Below are 16,552 nucleotides of genomic sequence, written 5' to 3' on the forward strand. Positions count from 1 at the left end.
ATCGCACCTTCGGACTCAACATTCGGTCACAAAGGCCGCCGGCAGCCCGGATTCATCATCGCCAGCAGCTTCTGCGGCTCCTTCTTTGGTAGCTTTGACGCATACCTCGAGCAGTCTGCAGTCTGGCACCAAATGCGACAAGGTTGCGACCGGCGCCTCGTCTCTCATCCCGGTGATTAGCAGCACATCCACATCTGCAGCACCGTATAACACATTTAGAAAATGCTCCTCTGGCAGCTGAGGTCGGTGTCGTACCTGGTCCTGGAAAAATGTGTCAACGCTGGCCGGTGTTGCTCCTTGTAGGCACGATCCCAAAGCAGGCAGTTCAGGTCGGCACCGGTAGCCGCTGCGTATTCTTGCTTGATCGCATTGATAATACTGACTGCACGTGCCCTGAGACTTTTGTGGGCGTATGTGGCGAACACAGAGACCCAGATGTCGGCGCAATAGTCTTTGCCGGCGCAGCTTTCACCCGTGACAAGAATGATGAGCTTCTGTTCCCTTGGCGCTTTCGGGAGCCGACAAGCGTAGACCAGCACATTGTGCGGGTCCAAGCTGTATTTGAGACGGGCCAGACGCGGCCGGTAAGCTCCGCTGCTCAAACCGAGCTGTTCCTCAATGGAACGGCGTGGCTTAAAGACATCACGGAAGATGTTAGAACTGCCTCGGGCAGTTTGCTGCGATGAAGAGGGTGGCGAAGACATTGTGACGATGATGAAGATAAGGATAAAGATGACTCTGAATAGCTTCAATCAGGGCAATTGATGGAGGATGGAGGAAGGCAAGTTGGCAGCAAGGGGCCAAAAGCAGCAGTAAAACAACAATAGCAAAAAACAGCAAAATAGCAGCAAACGCGTCAACTTTGACGCAGCGTGGTTGTTACTGACGGACAAGGGCCTAATTAGGCTAGGCGCTGAGAGGTTGAGCCACAGGTTGAGCCACTATCTAATTCACTACACGTGACATGCGTGACCTCAATCCTATCCAATTCCCAGTGAGCCCCGAATTGAATTGCCTTCCCTTGCGGGTAGGCCGAATTGGATTGAATTGCTGGCTTGAATTGGATGAAATTGGATTGCGGATTGAATTGTGGGCAGCGCTGGCTAGGCCACAGCTAGAAACCAGTACTTTCAACTCAGGTTGCCGCTGGCAAAGTTGCGTTCCAGGGACACGAGAAGATGTGACACGTCGACGGTGATATCGACAAGACGTAGAGAACCTTGATCATAGCCACGCCGACGGGGATGAGACAGTTGTGAGCAAAATGGACGAGCAGATCGCAGCCAAGAGCCCGCGCCGTGTGATCGACAATACAGTATGCGCCGTAGGTCACGTTACCCATAAGCGTCTCGATTCCCGGACAGAACTGGGTGAGGATGTCAGAGATGGTGATACCAAAGAGGAGTAGACCTTCCGGTAACTGCAGTGCAACTTTCTGGGTACCTGAGGAACGGATGCGATGGGCCTTGGGGATCTCAAAGTTCTGTCGCTGGTCCTCCTCCATTTCCTCTTGGTATGAAAATACAGAAGAGTAAGAAACAGAAAATTTGAGTGATTTTCCCGGTTTCTTAACTTTCGCTTTTATATCAGTCTGGCTTGACTTGCAGAACGAAGAGATGGGCGACAATGTGCGCAACTCGCATTTCTAGCACCGTCCGGCCCACTTTAGACATTCTCGACTTCGTCATTGGTCCCGACTATGCAGAGGAGCCATGACAGTCAAGTCAGTCAAGTCAGCCAAGTCAGTCAAGCACTCATGATAACTCGTTGCAGAAACTTTGATGAAGTATCGGCCTAGGGTTTGATTGAATGGCATTAACTCGGCTCCCTATGTTCACTCCCAAGACCTACTCTTGCGCGCTACAGTTTCCGTCCAGACGAGTCCTCCAGCATGTAAACGATCCATTGAAAACAAGTTGCTCTCTTTACGAGTCCTACCTCTGCCTTGCGCGCTCATTCTACTATTCCCTATCGAAACGCCAACAAATTGGCCCCTCAGACGTCAATGAGGTTTTCCTTGTTCTGCTGCTGACCCTAGGCCTCGGTCTCCGCCCGAGCCCCGACCTTGGCCTTCACATCCTTGGCGGCTCGCTGGTAGAACTCGTTGAGGATCTTGGCGGGAATACGGTTGAGCCACTCCTTGGGGTAGATTCGGAGGAGGATCCACGCGAGATCAAGAGACTCGTAGATGGTTCGCGATTCGTACTGGCCCTGGCTAATGAACTGGCGCTCAAATTTCTCCAAGAACTCCAGAGACAGCTTATCCTCAGCCGACAGAGCCTCCTCACCGACGACAGCCTTCATGACCGCGGCATCACGACCGATAGCGTACTTGGCGTACAGCTGGTTCGACACATCACCGTGGTCCTTGCGGGTCATGCCCTCACCAATAGCAGACTTCATCAGACGAGACAGCAAAGGCAGCACGTTAATGGGAGGGTAGATACCGCAGTTGTCCAGAGCTCGGTCTACAAACAACTGACCCTCAGTAATATAGCCAGTCAAATCGGGAATAGGGTAAGTAATATCGTCATTGGGCATGGTCAGAATGGGGATCTGGGTGATAGATCCGTTGCGGCCCTTGACACGACCGGCTCGTTTGTAGATAGTGGACAAGTCAGTATACATATAACTAGGGAAACCGCGTCGGCCAGGCACTTCTTCTCGGGCGGCCGACACTTCTCGAAGGGCATCGCAGTAAGCAGAGAGGTCGGTAAGAATAACCAGGACATGCTTCTCGAGCTAGTAGGCATAGTATTCGGCAGTAGTAAGGGCAAGACGGGGAGTAATAATACGCTCGATACTAGGCAGGGTTAGTCTCGATTGCATAATATCATAGACAACAGCGCCTACATAGGGTCGTTGGCGAGGTTCAGGAAGAGAGTAACACGCTCCAAGCTGCTATTCTCCTCGAAATCACGAGTGAAGAAACATACAGTCTTGAAGTTGACACCCATAGCGCCAAAGATAATAGAGAGGTTCTCCTCGTAACCGTCGTATACGCCCTTATTAGTAACACCCTGCTTCTAGACCAGACCAGCCTGACAGCAAATCTGGGCGGCGATTTCGATGTAAGGCAGACCGGATACGGAGAAGATGGGGATCTTTTATCCTCGGGCAATCGAGTTCATAACGTCGATGGCGGAGATACCGGTCGAGATCATCTCTTCGGGGTATTCCTGGGGTTGTTAGTCAAGAGTGAACACCAGGAGAGCCTGCAGGATGCCTTACACGAGAGTAAGGATTGATGGGACTGCCATTGATGTCGAGGTAGTCCTCCGCCAGTACCTTGGGACCCTTGTCGATAGCTCGTCCAGATCCATCAAAGATACGGCCAAGCATGTCCTCAGACACACCGAGCTTTAGGCTCTGGCCGGTGAACTTGACCTTAGTCTATTGCGTCTCAGTCTAACCTTCTTATTATAGCTCGCATTGCTGCCTGCCTTCTTGACATCGATACCGGAAGTGCCTTCGAAGACCTGGTACACTCGTCAATTGCCCTGTTGGAATACATCGCGTTTGGAGGAAGTACCTGAACGACAGCTCGGTCGCCTGTAATCACTGTCAGGACGCCCCGAGTCATTACTTCCAGGGGTTGTTTAGTGGCAGCACGAACCTCGAGCTTCCAGGACCTGACCTGATCGCTCAGTGCCATCGGGAAGAGTGAGCGTCACGATCTCGTTGTATCGCGGGAATTTGACCTATTGTTGCCAGCTGGTAAGGCACAAGCTGACTGGACCCTTGCATGACGACGTACATTTTCGAGGATGACGAGGGGACCGTTGACGCCACCGACGGTGTTGTAGCGAATTCTCGGGATGACCGAGTACGACGACGACTTGCGCGGGTCTTCCATAATGGGCCATAGATCGAGCAACTAGCGGGGGAGCAGGATGAGAGGGGGGCGAGGAGGGAGAAGCCGATCCAGAAGCTTGAAGATGAAGTTGGGAAACGGGGAAGACACCTCAAGCTGGGATGAGGATGGAGGAGGCTGAGATAGCTCACCAAAGTAGAGCACCCTGCGCCAGCCCAAAGATGCACGGCCGATAAACTCTCGGCAGATATGATTGATCGACGTCACGCACAATAGACGGAAACTGGCCCGTGTACTTGTGTAGTATGTTAACGGGGACCTTCACTTCTTTGTATATGTAGCCAGTGCGGATATTTTAGCTCAGCTACCTTTTGTGGGACCCTCGCGCCTACTACGTATTCCAGGGCACCCCATAGGGTGACGGGTACCCGTCACCATAAAGATTTTCACTTTGTATTTTTTATAACACAAAATCAAGTTTTAAAAATTAAATGAAAAATACTAGAAAACTAATCACAACAACGTAGCCCATAAGTGTTACGGCTTAGTTCACTGAACAGCGATCGAGGCCTTATAGTGCAGTAATGTGCCTAGATGATTGCCACCACAGCGATCATTAACCAATCTTTTGCCCCCTGGTATAGCGGAACTAGCACAACCGTTACAGGTAGCTATGATCGCTGTGGCCCAAAGAGGCTTAGCTGCAGGGAGCGTTTTTTCGCAGAAAAGATCAGGATCGTCATCTTCAACAGAGACAAGGAGACATCATCATCAGCTTCAGTGGATGGAACGCCTCCCAGTTAGCTGGATGCCTCACGACTTTATTTTCTAAATTGTATTATCACGCTTTTACCCCAGTCTTCTCAGAATTGACTGTTTTTTTCTGCTTCTACTGAAATCGCTCTTTTCCTCTGCGCCGATTGTCGCTGTCCAGCTGTCACGGCCTGGGCGGCCTTCCTGTAGGCCAGGGCGGTCACGACCGGCAGAACCGGAAGTACGGTGCTGCTTGAGGCCGGGGATGAGCGGGCCCACTTTGGAGAGAGTGAGCAGGACCACGGACGCTCACTTACACAACTCACGGTAAGGTGAGCGTTACATCTATATTCTAGTTATAAGGCATTTTTAGGGATTTTATAGGAAGTTTATTATTTAATAATATGCCTTATCTAAAATATTTGTTTATTTCAGGCTTAATTTGAAAGAGTTATAAATATTTGAAAATATAGCATTTAATATACAATAAGGAAGTTGTTACGGCTTGGTCCTCTGGGTCACGGCCTGGCCGCGGCCCTGACGAAGGCCAGGTGGGACCCCACTTTTTCTCAGCCTCCCGGAATGGGAACTAGTTTAAGCCGAGTGATCACTCCGTGATCACTCTTGATCACCATAGTATATTAACCCGAGGAACTGGCTGTCACTAGGATACCAGCTCCTCAGCTATCAACTAAAACTTGGTTACCACAATCTACTCTGACTGCTACATATCATTATATATTGTCTATTACCTAACGTAACACCTACCGCTCAGATAAGTAACGCGCCTAATCGTTCTGCTAATATAGACCCTGGTCTATCCCTTAGAAACCCATTCCAAGCTACCCTATACCACATACAGGCTAGCCTAGGACACGACTGTTACACTCCGTAAGCGATAGGCTTCATAAGGCAGCTGGTGCACCTGCTTGATTGCTACAATTGCAATCAAGGCTCAATCTTTAGCCCTGTAGCGTGACAGTCTAGGTGTAACAGTCGTGTCTCAAGCTAGCCTGTACGGAGTATAGAGTAGCTTGGAATGGGTTTCTAAGGGATAGACCAGGGTCTATGTTAGCAGAACGATTAGGCGCGTTACTTATCTGAGCGGTAGGTGTTACGTTAAATAATAGTCAATGTACGATGATGCGTAGCAGTCGGAGTAGATTGAGGTAACCAAGTTGTATTGATAGCTGAGGAGCCGGTGTCCTAGTGACAGCCAGTCCTTGGGTTAATATACTATGTTTTGCACATTACCAGACCGTGACCTACATTGCTCACTACGACGTCCTGATCCACTCGATCATCAAACACGCCTTGGACCTACCCTATACCTCTAGGCTAGACCCAGCCGTCACACACAACTTGGAGCCGCAGAACAGGGAAGCGGACATGATGTCGCGATTTGTAACTCGCCGAATTGTTGGGACAAGACAGATCGAGATTTGCAACTAGATAATTGCCACTGCCATGTCGCGCACAACCGAACCATACCCCTGTAGTAATGTAGGATTTAACTTCTCATCGATGCGCTTCATAAATGTGAAAATGAATTTCGTCTTCTCCTCGTGTTCACCCTCCTCCTTTTTTTCCCTTTTTTTTTTTTGGTTTCAGAAACAGCCCATCGTTACGTTACTGCCGTCCAAGGTATCCTGACGGATTCGAGTGATCTGAGCCTCGTCCGTTGTAAAAACACATGTTTTAGTGATTGCCGAGCTGTTAAAGATGCCAGGGACGCGACCGGGGAACCCACCCCCTCGATGAAACCACCTTGGAAGCGCCTCGATGACATGGCTCAAACCAATGAGGCTTATGACTCGGGCACCACCTTATCAGCGGCAAACCCTAAACCTGGGCTGGCGGAGTGCCTCCGTAATACCTTATTGGTCAGCACAACGGTCGAGACCATTTCGTTGCGGGGGGAAAGATCAAACTTCGCAGGATGTCCTACAGCCCGGGGTCCCTACATGATCACACGACGAGCGATGGATCGTGATGTGTCTAGGGGAAGCTTCTTGTCAAGTTGGATGGGGATAAATTGTGGAAAATTGGGTGTGTATGTGTTGTGTAAGTTCTCTAAACCCACTTTTGTAGGCCGTTACTCGCCCTAAATGTTAGCCTTTTACCCCTGTCGCATTGCCAGCTACGGCAAAAGGGAATGCGCACTCCGCTAATGTCACGAGCCCAGATTGTCTGTAGTGTCTGATTGGGTGTATGTCTGTTCTTGATTGCGTCAGGTCCCCGCTCTGAGTTCCTGTACATCCTGTTGAATGATGACCCTGTATGACGAAACCTCGGATAGATTGATATCCTGACCTTAGTCAGAAGGGGGGGTATAATAACCCCTCTTCCGGCCGATCCAGATGACCGGCACAAGCAATCATCAACATCATCATCACTGTATTGATCCCTATCCATCTAATCGAATTGACCGTAACGGATCCATCACATCCTTTATGCTAAGTAGCTAGAAGGATATTGCTATAACAATTACACGCCCACGGGGCATCCAATATCAGCCACCAGCTGCAGCCGACAGACAAGACCAAGCAGTAACATGCTACCATCGACGATTTATTGGGCTATGGCGGACTTCGGGCTATATCCTACTCTTGCCAGTGCATTCCGCTTGCCGCATCGAGAGCGCCTCCTCGATATGCGATTGGGCTGTTGCGTTTCCATGGTTGCAGATGCTGCTGCCTGACGGCCAGAAAGCTGTACGGGGTAGACAATCAGGCATTAATGTGCGGGAATTAGTGTCTTCCGCATTGGGAAAATCTGCCTCTTTCCTGAAGACATTTTGTCAGGCTTTGTTACAAGATCGCTTCAGGCCAGGTCTCTCTCCACTACTTCTTTTTGTATTGTGTCTTCTTCAACCCTGGTAGCGTTTAGAATCAACGGTGGTATTCCCAGTGGCAGTGATTCTCAAATGGCGTCGTACCACCGTGTTCTCCAGGTCTTTGGTCGCTCTGTTCACGATAAGAGTGTCGAATGCGACTAGTCGGTGGCAACCCCATTAGACTTTGACGCCGAAGAGCTGATAGAGAATTGATGCATTCTTTCTGATCTGCTATTCCGGCGAATCCTGTTTTGAGCATGGTATCATGATCTACAGTCAGTCCGCTTGTATCGACCTTCGTGAAGCTCGTGAACTGACCTAAGGAAGAGGATAACGACGCCATTAGGACTCTTCTGAGGAGTGTGAGCAATAAAAATGTTGCCCCCGAGACTCTTGGACTCAAGGTCCTCAACCAAGCGGAAGTCAGCCGAGAGAAAGGTTCGTCTTCCCGTATTTCTTGGCCTGCTAAGGTTAGATCATCAACACATGACTTGTGTCCTTTATTCCAGACCCCAAACCTCCCAGATACTTCAGCTTCGAGAGCGGGAAAGACGGGCTGGACTACACAATCACCAGTCTCGGTCATCCGATCGGTCTGAAGACCGAATACCCTGCGTCTTCCTTGAAGGTGTATAAGATCAAACTTCGAAAGGGCAGAGACCCTGCTATGAAGATTAAGGACTTCCAGAAACAAAGCCAGAAGAGTGATGTAAATCCCTTTCGGTAGACTGTCCTCCACCGGGTATTTTGCCCCAGTGTTAGGCCTATATCAGATAAAAAAATTCCACATCCCCGAGTGTCACCTTATCTGCTGTAGTCTTATGACACCTTGACTTATGACTCCAGCGAAGATCAGTGCCGAAAAAGGTGTCTGTTAATGCGATGGTCGTGATTGGATTCAATCCCTGTGAGTGACCCTATTAGAGGTCCTCTACAGTCGATGGGATATGGAGCGCTAACCTTCAATCCTACCCTGATACTACTACCCTACAGCACCGCTGCCAAACTTGTCGTCGGCCCCGGAGCCGCATGTATTCCGGAACTGGTCCTGGAGAAAAGGAGCAGGGATAATGTCAAATGCCGGCCATGAGCATCCTAGCAGTCGGTCTACAATATGTTGGCGATTAAAGAGCAGTGGGCACGGAGAGAAAGGGGATGCACTCAGACACTTTATTCATTCCCTCGCAGCGCGGCAGGTGTGAAACGTGCATTCGGTCTATCAAGGACGAATGCTTATATGTAAAATAGTAGCAGCCTTATAAACACAACTCCACTACGCTATCGGCGACATCTGTGGAGATGTCAAGTATCCTCGTAATTTCGCCCAAGGACTCTGTGACTATTGGGGGATTTCCTCCTCGCTATAGACGTCGTCGTCGTCGTCGTCGACGCCTGCGTCCTGATACTGCTGGTACTCCGACACCAGGTCATTCATATTGGACGCGGCTTCCGTAAATTCCATCTCGTCCATGCCTTCTCCAGTATACCAGTGCAAGAAGGCCTTGCGGCGGAACATAGCGGTGAACTGCTCGCCGACGCGCTTAAAGATCTCCTGGATGGCGGTCGAGTTGCCGACAAAAGTGGACGACATCTCCAGCCCCTGCGGGGGGACAGAGCATAGAGTCGTCTGCACGTTATTAGGAATCCATTCAACAAAGTAACCCGAGTTCTTCTGCTGAACCTTGTGCATCTGATCCTCCACCTCCTTCGCAGATACCTTTCCGCGAAAGATGGCAGAGCAGGCCAGATAGCGACCGTTTCGGAAATCAGAGCCGGTCATCATGTTCTTGGGGTCAAATAACTGCTGGGTAAGCTCGGGGACAGAGACGGCGCTGAACGAGTGCGAGCCACGGCTAGTGAGGGGCGCAAAGCCAACCATGAAGAAGTGCAGGCGGGGGAAGGGAACCTAGATGAGAAGAGGGGAGATGCTCAGCCCTAACGTTCTTCGATGACGGCGATATAGGTTTGGATGAGAGGAGTCTTCCTACCATGTTAACGGCCATCTTGCGAAGGTCAGAGTTTAGCTGTCCGGGGAAGCGCAGCGAAGTTGACACGCCGGACATGACGGTTGACACGAGGTGGTTAAGGTCGCCATACGAAGGGTTCGACAGCTTCAAGGTACGTTTGCAAATATCATACAGAGCTTCGTTATCGATACAGAAAGTCGAATCTGAGTTGTCAACCAGCTGGTGGACCGAGAGCGTGGCATTATACGGCTCCACGACGGTATCGGATACCTTGGGAGACGGTATTACACTGAAGGTAGCCATCATACGATCCGGGAACTCTAAATAGGCTGTTAGAACCGTGAGAGACAATGCATCGAAATGTGCATCACATCAGTGATATCAATCTCACCCTCACGAATCTTGGAAATCAGCAGCGTGCCCATGCCGGAGCCCGTACCGCCGCCGAGCGAGTGGGTGATTTGAAAGCCTTGGAGGGAGTCGCAGCCTTCGGTCTCGCGACGGACCACGTCCAGCACCTGATCAACCAACTCGGCGCCCTCGGTGTAGTGGCCCTTAGCCCAGTTATTGCCGGCGCTCGAGTGTCCAAAGACGAAGTTGTCAGGGCGGAAAAGTTGGCCAAACGGACCGGAGCGCACCGCGTCCATCGTGCCAGGTTCTAGGTCAACGAGCACGGCGCGCGGCACGTACTTGTTGCTGGATGTCTATGCGAGCTCGATCAGAGACCGAGGATAGTTTGGCATGGGTCACGCAATATCGCGCACCTCGTTGAAATAGACGTTCATGCGCGCGAGCTGGAGATCGGAGGTTCCATTATACCTAGATTGATGTGTGAGAAGGAGGGATGTTGGGTGGCGATTCAAATGGGTCGCCTACACGCCACTGCTATCCAGACCATGCTCGCCCGAAATGGTCTGCCAGAAGGCAGAGCCGACTTGGTTGCCCTATTGAGGTCAACACATGGCATGAGAGAAGAAACACATGCAACAAGAAGGGTGTGATACTCACACATTGGCCAACTTGGAGATGCACCTATAGAGAAGAGGGAGTTCAAAATTAGTTTGTAGAGCCTCCAAGGCGGATTGGAAGCGGACTCACAATCTCACGCATGGTGAGCTCAATTCAGCAGTTGTGGTTATTAGACGCCGATGAGATAAGTCTATTCAGCGTGTGAGAACAAAAAGACAACGTTGAAACGGTGAGAAGGCGGGGTTGACAGTGAAAGGCGCGACGACTGGTAGGTACGTAACAAGTAAGTATACAGCCATGATATGACAATATCCAAGGAGATCATACACCGTTTTATGGGCTAACCCCAAGTAGGAGTGGTAACGCGCCCCGCTATTGAATTGAGACGCTCGCATGATGTCACCTAAAACGCCTCCGTAAGCTTATCTTGTTTAAGAGCATATTGCCTTGAAACTCTGATGACGCCATAAAATGACGGCAAGTTGATTATTATTCCAAAATTGTCGAGGGAGTACAGCCTCGTCGTACCTCGAGTACTGACCTTAGATCATCACTACTCGACATCTCTCTCGTACTAAGTCTGGTACCTATTCATACTTCCGGATCAGTCCTGAATTAAATAAATCATTTTTCGCTATAGAAGACACTAAACTTCCGTTGGCGAGCGTCATTAGTTTAGATAGTACTAAACGTCCATTCTTCCCCGTCCACGTCCAGGAGCTAGGTTACGTCACGATGTCCGTGTCGATGGCAGCGCTACTCACAGTAGTCAGCGAACAGTCCCAATGAGGCGATATTGGAGCGGGTGTTGGACGCTGACAAGAGTCAGGACTCAGTAACTGGTGGCCCCATTTCTACTGCAGATTTATTTAATAACATCTAAAAGACATGTTACGATGCTTGGCACTATTCCGGCACCTGCACCAGCGATAGTTTGAATCGTCTGAATGGACCGTCGTGCTGTGATGCTCTCCAGATAGGATATTGATTCTTGGGAGCGCCCGTGAGGAAAAGAATGGGGGGTAATACTGTTCGTTTTAAGAATCGAGACATGGCATTGTTGGTGGAAATAGAATAGCGGGGTTGTGTATTAATGTGCAACTTGTTTATACCATGGCGCAGCAGAAATGATGACGTGACTGGTGACGAGTCCACATGTGGCAGTCTTGCTGGGCGCCCATATCCCGGATTCCAGCAACATAATAAATAACCTTGGAGGGGCGCAGAGGTTGTCTGCCTTGTTCACTTGTCCAGGATTGGGTCCAATTTTGCTGTACAGGTGACTTGGGTGGCGGAAGTGCACATGCCAGTTCGATGTTGCACTCAATCTCCGATGGAGACTCGGCGGCGTTTCTGCCATCCGTATTTTTGGCATTTAGATATCTAATATGCGTAAGACGCCAATGAGCGCTTGGTCTAGCACTCCATTCCATAATTCATTTGGTCTTAAGACTGTGACAGACCATGATTGGTAAGCAACAACTTCATTCTATCTTCGTGACATTGAAGCCCCTAGATTCCACTGCGCTTCTATCAATTGAAACTCGCGCCCGAGCCGCATATGCCATCGCTAGCTAACCTTTTCCGCTACGCAGCCTACCCAGCCTTTCGCAAGCAGGTCCGTCGCACTTGGTCAGGCAGAAACTCCGGCCGAAGGGTCAACCGCAGCTACAGCGACGATGAAGCCGCCAACCCAGGGCTCTACCACGAGGGATCGCCGTTGCTTAGCGTACCACCCGTGAATGAGGAGCACCATGGATTCATGAGGCGCTTATTTGACGGCACAAACACTCCTGGCAAAGACAGCCCGAATCGTCTGATCAAATGGCCAGCAAATGCTTTCCATGTCACCGAGGCTACGCTGATGAACAGTAAGTATGTCTCCGCTGATTGATTGAACTACGACTGAATTGATGCGATAGACTACGTCAACATCCTGCTCCCATTCGTGCCACTAGGTATCATTGCCGGCGTGCTTGGTTGGAGCCCTGCGGCTGTGTTCTCGCTGAACTTCATCGCCATTATTCCCCTGGCAGCGGTGTTATCCTTCGCTACGGAAGAGATTTCCATCCCACTGGGCGAGACAATAGGAGGGCTGCTGAATGCCACTTTCGCAACGCAGTTGAGCTCATCGTGAGTATCGTCGCCCTGAAGAAGAACCAAATCGAACTCGTGCAGTCGTCAATGCTTGGCTCCATTCTATCCAATCTTCTTCTTGTCATGGGCAGTAGCTTTCTGCTCGGCGGCCTTGTCAACATGAAGGATGATTCAGGCAACGGTACCGAGCAGACCTTCACCAGTGCGATGGCACAAACGACATGCTCCTTATTAGCGCTGTCAGCCGCCTCAATGATCATTCCCGCTACTGTGAGCAGCCTCCCAGAGCCCAGTCCACAAAAGATTGTGCTACAATAAGCATCAGGAAGAACACTAACCTCGAAATGCAGCTCTACAGCATCCTCAACAGCTCGGATCAGTACGGTAAAGCCGAAACCATCATTTGGCACTCGCGCGGGACGGCCATCATCCTTCTTATCCTGTACGCCCTGTATCTGTGCTTCCAGTTGCGGACGCACAAGAATCTGTTCAGCGAGGGGACTGGTGAAACGTCCTCAAGTCATGAGGGAGAGGACGAGCCCGAATCAGTAATGAGCCCTTGGTCTACTGTAGCGGTACTGATTGCCGTGACCGTTGTTATCTCATTCTGTGCAGACTACCTAGTTAGTAGTATTAACAGCATCGCCAAAGACGCGCACACCAGCAAGAGCTTTATTGGCTTGATCCTGATCCCCATTGTCGGCAACGCAGCCGAGCACGCCACGGCGTGTGTGATGGCCGTAAGGAATAAGATGGATTTGGTGAGTGATAACCTGCTTCTTTACCTGGTTTTATTGTGAACTGACTGGTTACGTGGAAACAAGGCCACGGGTGTTGCAATCGGATCCAGTATCCAGATTGCGCTGCTGGTTACGCCGTTGCTGGTTGTCTTGGGCTGGTCAATGAATGTGCCGATGAGTTTGAATTTCAATATTCGTGAGTTAGAGGACGTAAGCGACTTTGAACACGCTTGCTGATGCTTGTTGCAGTTGAGACAATTATCTTCACTGTGTCCGTTTTAGTCGTGACGGGCACAGTGCAGGATGGGAAATGTAACTATCTGGAGGGAGCCATGGTGAGTTTATGTTCTCTTGCCCTTCTATACCTACAGCGTACTAATTACACTGCAGCTTGTGGGACTCTATATTATCATCGCTTTGACATTCTGGGCTATCCCCAGTGGGGTTTTGGGAAAAGCTATGGGCTGATTGCCGAGTTGCGATGTGCTGAAGGATTGAAAGTTACGCCACCTATGGATGGATAAGTGTGACGAACAGGGTTGGGTTGATTTGGGTTGATTTGGGTTGATTTGGGTTGATTTGGGTTGATTTGGGCTGATTTGGGTTGATTTGGGTTGATTTGGGTTGATTTGGTTTGGTTTATGTTGACAATGGATCAGGCGGCTCAGACTTGAACAATGTCTTGTCACGTCTGGTAATGGTAGAGTCGAAGGTACTCAATGTAACCAAGTTCTATTGATAGCTGAGGAGCTGCCCGTAATGTGATCCAACGAGACCCCGTACATGGCACTTTTCGATCTTGCATCCCAAGCTTCTCTAACCAGCCGGAGCAAGGGGCTAATTGCTTAGGTACCGCCGCCACCATGGGCGCCATGGCATGGCAACCATGCGCGCACCGCCATGGGGTTCTGGACCCGAATCCCTCTCCGCATGGGGCAAGAATGGTGTGCTCGCAGCCTGACCATGGCAGGAGTCAGGACCAAGCCAATGCCCCAACAAATGCCAACGCCCGGCATCTCGTGCAAGCCACACTACGCATGTCTGCCACGACCGACAGAGGAAATCAAGGAAATGAGGATGCGAATACTGTAACTATCCATCACACCACACTGGCAGACTGCCGCCCCGTCCCAGTCAACTCGCTGAGGGGACTTGCATGGGGCCTCGGTGGAGTGCAAACTACCTAGACAAAGCAAGATTTTCGTAATTACTCTGTACACCTCACCCCAACCTCCCTCGTGCGGCAGCCATACTCGTGCATCCAGAGAACTTGCCAGAAATCATCTTGGGCCCTCTTTTTGATTCCTACGTCGTGGCAAACGAGACACCGACGCCGGCCCACTCGAGGCTGGCATGATGGAACCGTATCGGAGGGTACAAGATCATCTGGAGGGGTAGCAGAAGTCGTGTCCTCGAAGAGAGATGGGTTGACTGAACCCCACACCACTCGCCAAGGACAATGACAACCCTTCACGGAGGTCTAATAAACGACGAAATGCGTCGACCAATGAGATGGTGGGGAGAGTGCGTTTAGCTGATCTGCACCCCGCTCAACACGCACGTGAAAGGCCATATTGTGGTCTTTCCGAACAAGGTGGAGGACCTCGTTGCTACGGTTCTCCCCCACCCTCTTGTGGAGACTATCGAGAACACCCACGTCTCTTGGAGCGGCTGTCTCTCGGGTGAAAACGCTCGAGGGCTTGATGTTAGATGCCCCATTTGATCGCAATCACCTGGTTTACGCGTCTCCCCCGGATGGTATGAAAATGAAGATGAGGGATCAGCAGCTTCGGAGACGACAGGTTCTTACACGGAATCCCTACAAGACAGACCACGGTTCTGCATAATTCTAGGTGATTCTGCTCGCGACAAGAAGAAATGTTACAAAAATTGCTCCAGTGCGTAAATGATGTAATGGTTGTAGATAATTGCTTGGCCCGCGGACTCTCAGCCTTCGGCTGATTGTACCCCTCGCAGGGTTGCACCACCGCTCTCAAGTGCAAGGCGTGACGTAGTATTTTAATAAGGCCTTAACAGTCACGCTCCTATAGCCTCTACAATGCGGCGCTAACTGTTAAGGGCATAACACCAGGGCGGGGTACGGCTTGTACTTCCTCAACATCCTCCCTGAATCGAGACCGACCGTCGGCCATTCAAGGTTCAAGTCTTTCTTCAACCGATCGCAGCGGATCAACTTCCCCGACTCTCGTTCCTTCGGGGCCACTTTAAGTTTCAACCGCACCAGTTCCCTCTGGTCGGTTACTCTTCGCAGGATGCGGTTATCATCATTAAATTGATGAGTATCGGTTTCGTTTAAAACGCCGGAAATCTCCTCTACGTATTCAGACCAGCCGTCAAGACTTTGACATGTCCAGAAACGCTCTTCCTCGTTCGACGTATTCCACTGTCAGCAACGGGGTATCACATATGGCAACTAAGTGACTCCCGATCATTTACTAAGCTATTCGTCTTGTCTCGGGATGCGAAATAAATTTACAATTTCAGTTCCAATGCGCAGTACAAGGATTTCATGACCTCGACGTAATTGCATTCAGATAAAATAGACGTGTGGTTATTGGCTAAAGTTTACAGGCTGTCCGTCAAGAGCTTGTTCATCTTGGCGATGCGGGAGCAGACGCTGAGATCAATGGTTCGGTCGCCGACCGCGACAATGAGTCCGCCAACAATCTCAGGGTCGACCTGTATCAAGATATGTTAGGTTGGGGCCAAACCGGAGGTCGTGTTTGCGAAAAGCAGAATATACCTTATTGGTAACCTTGAGCTTCTTGCCCTGGCCGACATAGGAGGACTTAGAAACAGCAGTCTCTAGTCGCGAAAGAGTTTTGTTATCCAGACGCTCGGCGCTCGTAATAGTCATCTCCACTTCACCCCGCTTGGCGGACATCAGCTCACCAAACTTCTCGCACACGCCCTGAAGGTGACCTAGTCGGTTGTTCTCAGCGAGAGTCTCAAGGAAATTCTTGACAGTCGCAACGTTGGCACCTGTGTGCTTGCCCAGCTCGGCTACGATCGCCGACTTGTCCTCAGCGCTGAGCCTCGGAGTTGACAGGACTTGCGTCAGCTTGGTGTCCTTCACGAAGACGTTGCTCAGGTTGGCGATGGCTTTGGCGGTGGGGTCGAGGGTCGACATCTTCGCCGCGGCAGTGTACTAAATTGACACAGTCAGCACATGATGGTTCTGCCTCACTCGACGCAGCCGCATTGGTCCATTACAAAGGACGACACATCGGCGTACTAGAGCGGTAGCATAGGTTCCATCAAGGCCAGGTGTTACATATATCGGGATATCGGATTCCGGATGTATCATGCTATTGAAGCTTTCTTCCTTCATCATAGGCGTCCATCGCCACCTGCC

The 16,552-nt window shown here is 50.5% G+C and overlaps 7 protein-coding genes across 7 annotated transcripts; 2 read left to right on the forward strand and 5 right to left on the reverse strand.

Annotated features, from left to right (window-relative positions):
* Nucleotides 1-215: 215 nt before the first annotated feature.
* On the reverse strand, nt 216-704 carry BGZ61DRAFT_541837 (uncharacterized protein; the record flags this gene model as incomplete). Its single annotated transcript, XM_046255100.1, has 1 exon — nt 216-704. The coding sequence occupies one exon, from the start codon at nt 702-704 to the stop codon at nt 216-218; it is 489 nt and encodes a 162-aa protein (XP_046093831.1).
* Nucleotides 705-1,204: 500 nt separating this feature from the next.
* Nucleotides 1,205-1,483, reverse strand: BGZ61DRAFT_316057 (putative diphthamide synthesis protein-domain-containing protein; the record flags this gene model as incomplete). Its single annotated transcript, XM_046238869.1, has 1 exon — nt 1,205-1,483. A coding segment is annotated over one exon (279 nt), but the record flags the coding sequence as incomplete, so codon positions are not given.
* Nucleotides 1,484-1,812: 329 nt separating this feature from the next.
* BGZ61DRAFT_511136 (B subunit of putative V-type ATPase) lies at nt 1,813-4,140 on the reverse strand. Its single transcript, XM_046252104.1, has 8 exons — nt 3,758-4,140; nt 3,617-3,701; nt 3,533-3,552; nt 3,444-3,479; nt 3,232-3,393; nt 3,135-3,179; nt 2,889-3,026; nt 1,813-2,742 (listed from the first exon to the last, which is right to left on the reverse strand). The coding sequence occupies exons 1-8, from the start codon at nt 3,854-3,856 to the stop codon at nt 2,035-2,037; spliced, it is 1,293 nt and encodes a 430-aa protein (XP_046093833.1). The 5' UTR covers nt 3,857-4,140; the 3' UTR covers nt 1,813-2,034.
* A 3,471-nt stretch (nt 4,141-7,611) lies between these two features.
* On the forward strand, nt 7,612-8,130 carry BGZ61DRAFT_374696 (uncharacterized protein; the record flags this gene model as incomplete). The annotated part of the gene is made up of 2 exons (XM_046242350.1): nt 7,612-7,678; nt 7,913-8,130. Coding segments are annotated over 2 exons (285 nt in total), but the record flags the coding sequence as incomplete, so codon positions are not given.
* A 433-nt stretch (nt 8,131-8,563) lies between these two features.
* On the reverse strand, nt 8,564-10,598 carry BGZ61DRAFT_468612 (beta-tubulin). The gene is made up of 7 exons (XM_046247885.1): nt 10,469-10,598; nt 10,379-10,402; nt 10,247-10,314; nt 10,135-10,189; nt 9,762-10,074; nt 9,392-9,690; nt 8,564-9,309 (listed from the first exon to the last, which is right to left on the reverse strand). Exons 1-7 carry the CDS (start codon nt 10,478-10,480, stop codon nt 8,743-8,745), a joined length of 1,338 nt encoding a protein of 445 aa, XP_046093835.1. The 5' UTR covers nt 10,481-10,598; the 3' UTR covers nt 8,564-8,742.
* A 1,205-nt stretch (nt 10,599-11,803) lies between these two features.
* BGZ61DRAFT_487476 (Sodium/calcium exchanger protein-domain-containing protein) lies at nt 11,804-13,644 on the forward strand (the record flags this gene model as incomplete). Its single annotated transcript, XM_046249973.1, has 8 exons — nt 11,804-11,810; nt 11,935-12,210; nt 12,262-12,472; nt 12,568-12,706; nt 12,787-13,197; nt 13,261-13,372; nt 13,426-13,511; nt 13,567-13,644. The coding sequence occupies 8 exons, from the start codon at nt 11,804-11,806 to the stop codon at nt 13,642-13,644; spliced, it is 1,320 nt and encodes a 439-aa protein (XP_046093836.1).
* A 2,118-nt stretch (nt 13,645-15,762) lies between these two features.
* On the reverse strand, nt 15,763-16,327 carry BGZ61DRAFT_541844 (OSCP/delta subunit of ATPase; the record flags this gene model as incomplete). Its single annotated transcript, XM_046255101.1, has 2 exons — nt 15,763-15,876; nt 15,941-16,327. 2 exons carry the CDS (start codon nt 16,325-16,327, stop codon nt 15,763-15,765), a joined length of 501 nt encoding a protein of 166 aa, XP_046093837.1.
* Nucleotides 16,328-16,552: the final 225 nt, after the last annotated feature.

The sequence above is a fragment of the Ilyonectria robusta genome (genome assembly GCF_021365365.1).
Source record: "Ilyonectria robusta strain PMI_751 chromosome Unknown BGZ61scaffold_76, whole genome shotgun sequence".
Taxonomy (NCBI): domain Eukaryota; kingdom Fungi; phylum Ascomycota; class Sordariomycetes; order Hypocreales; family Nectriaceae; genus Ilyonectria; species Ilyonectria robusta.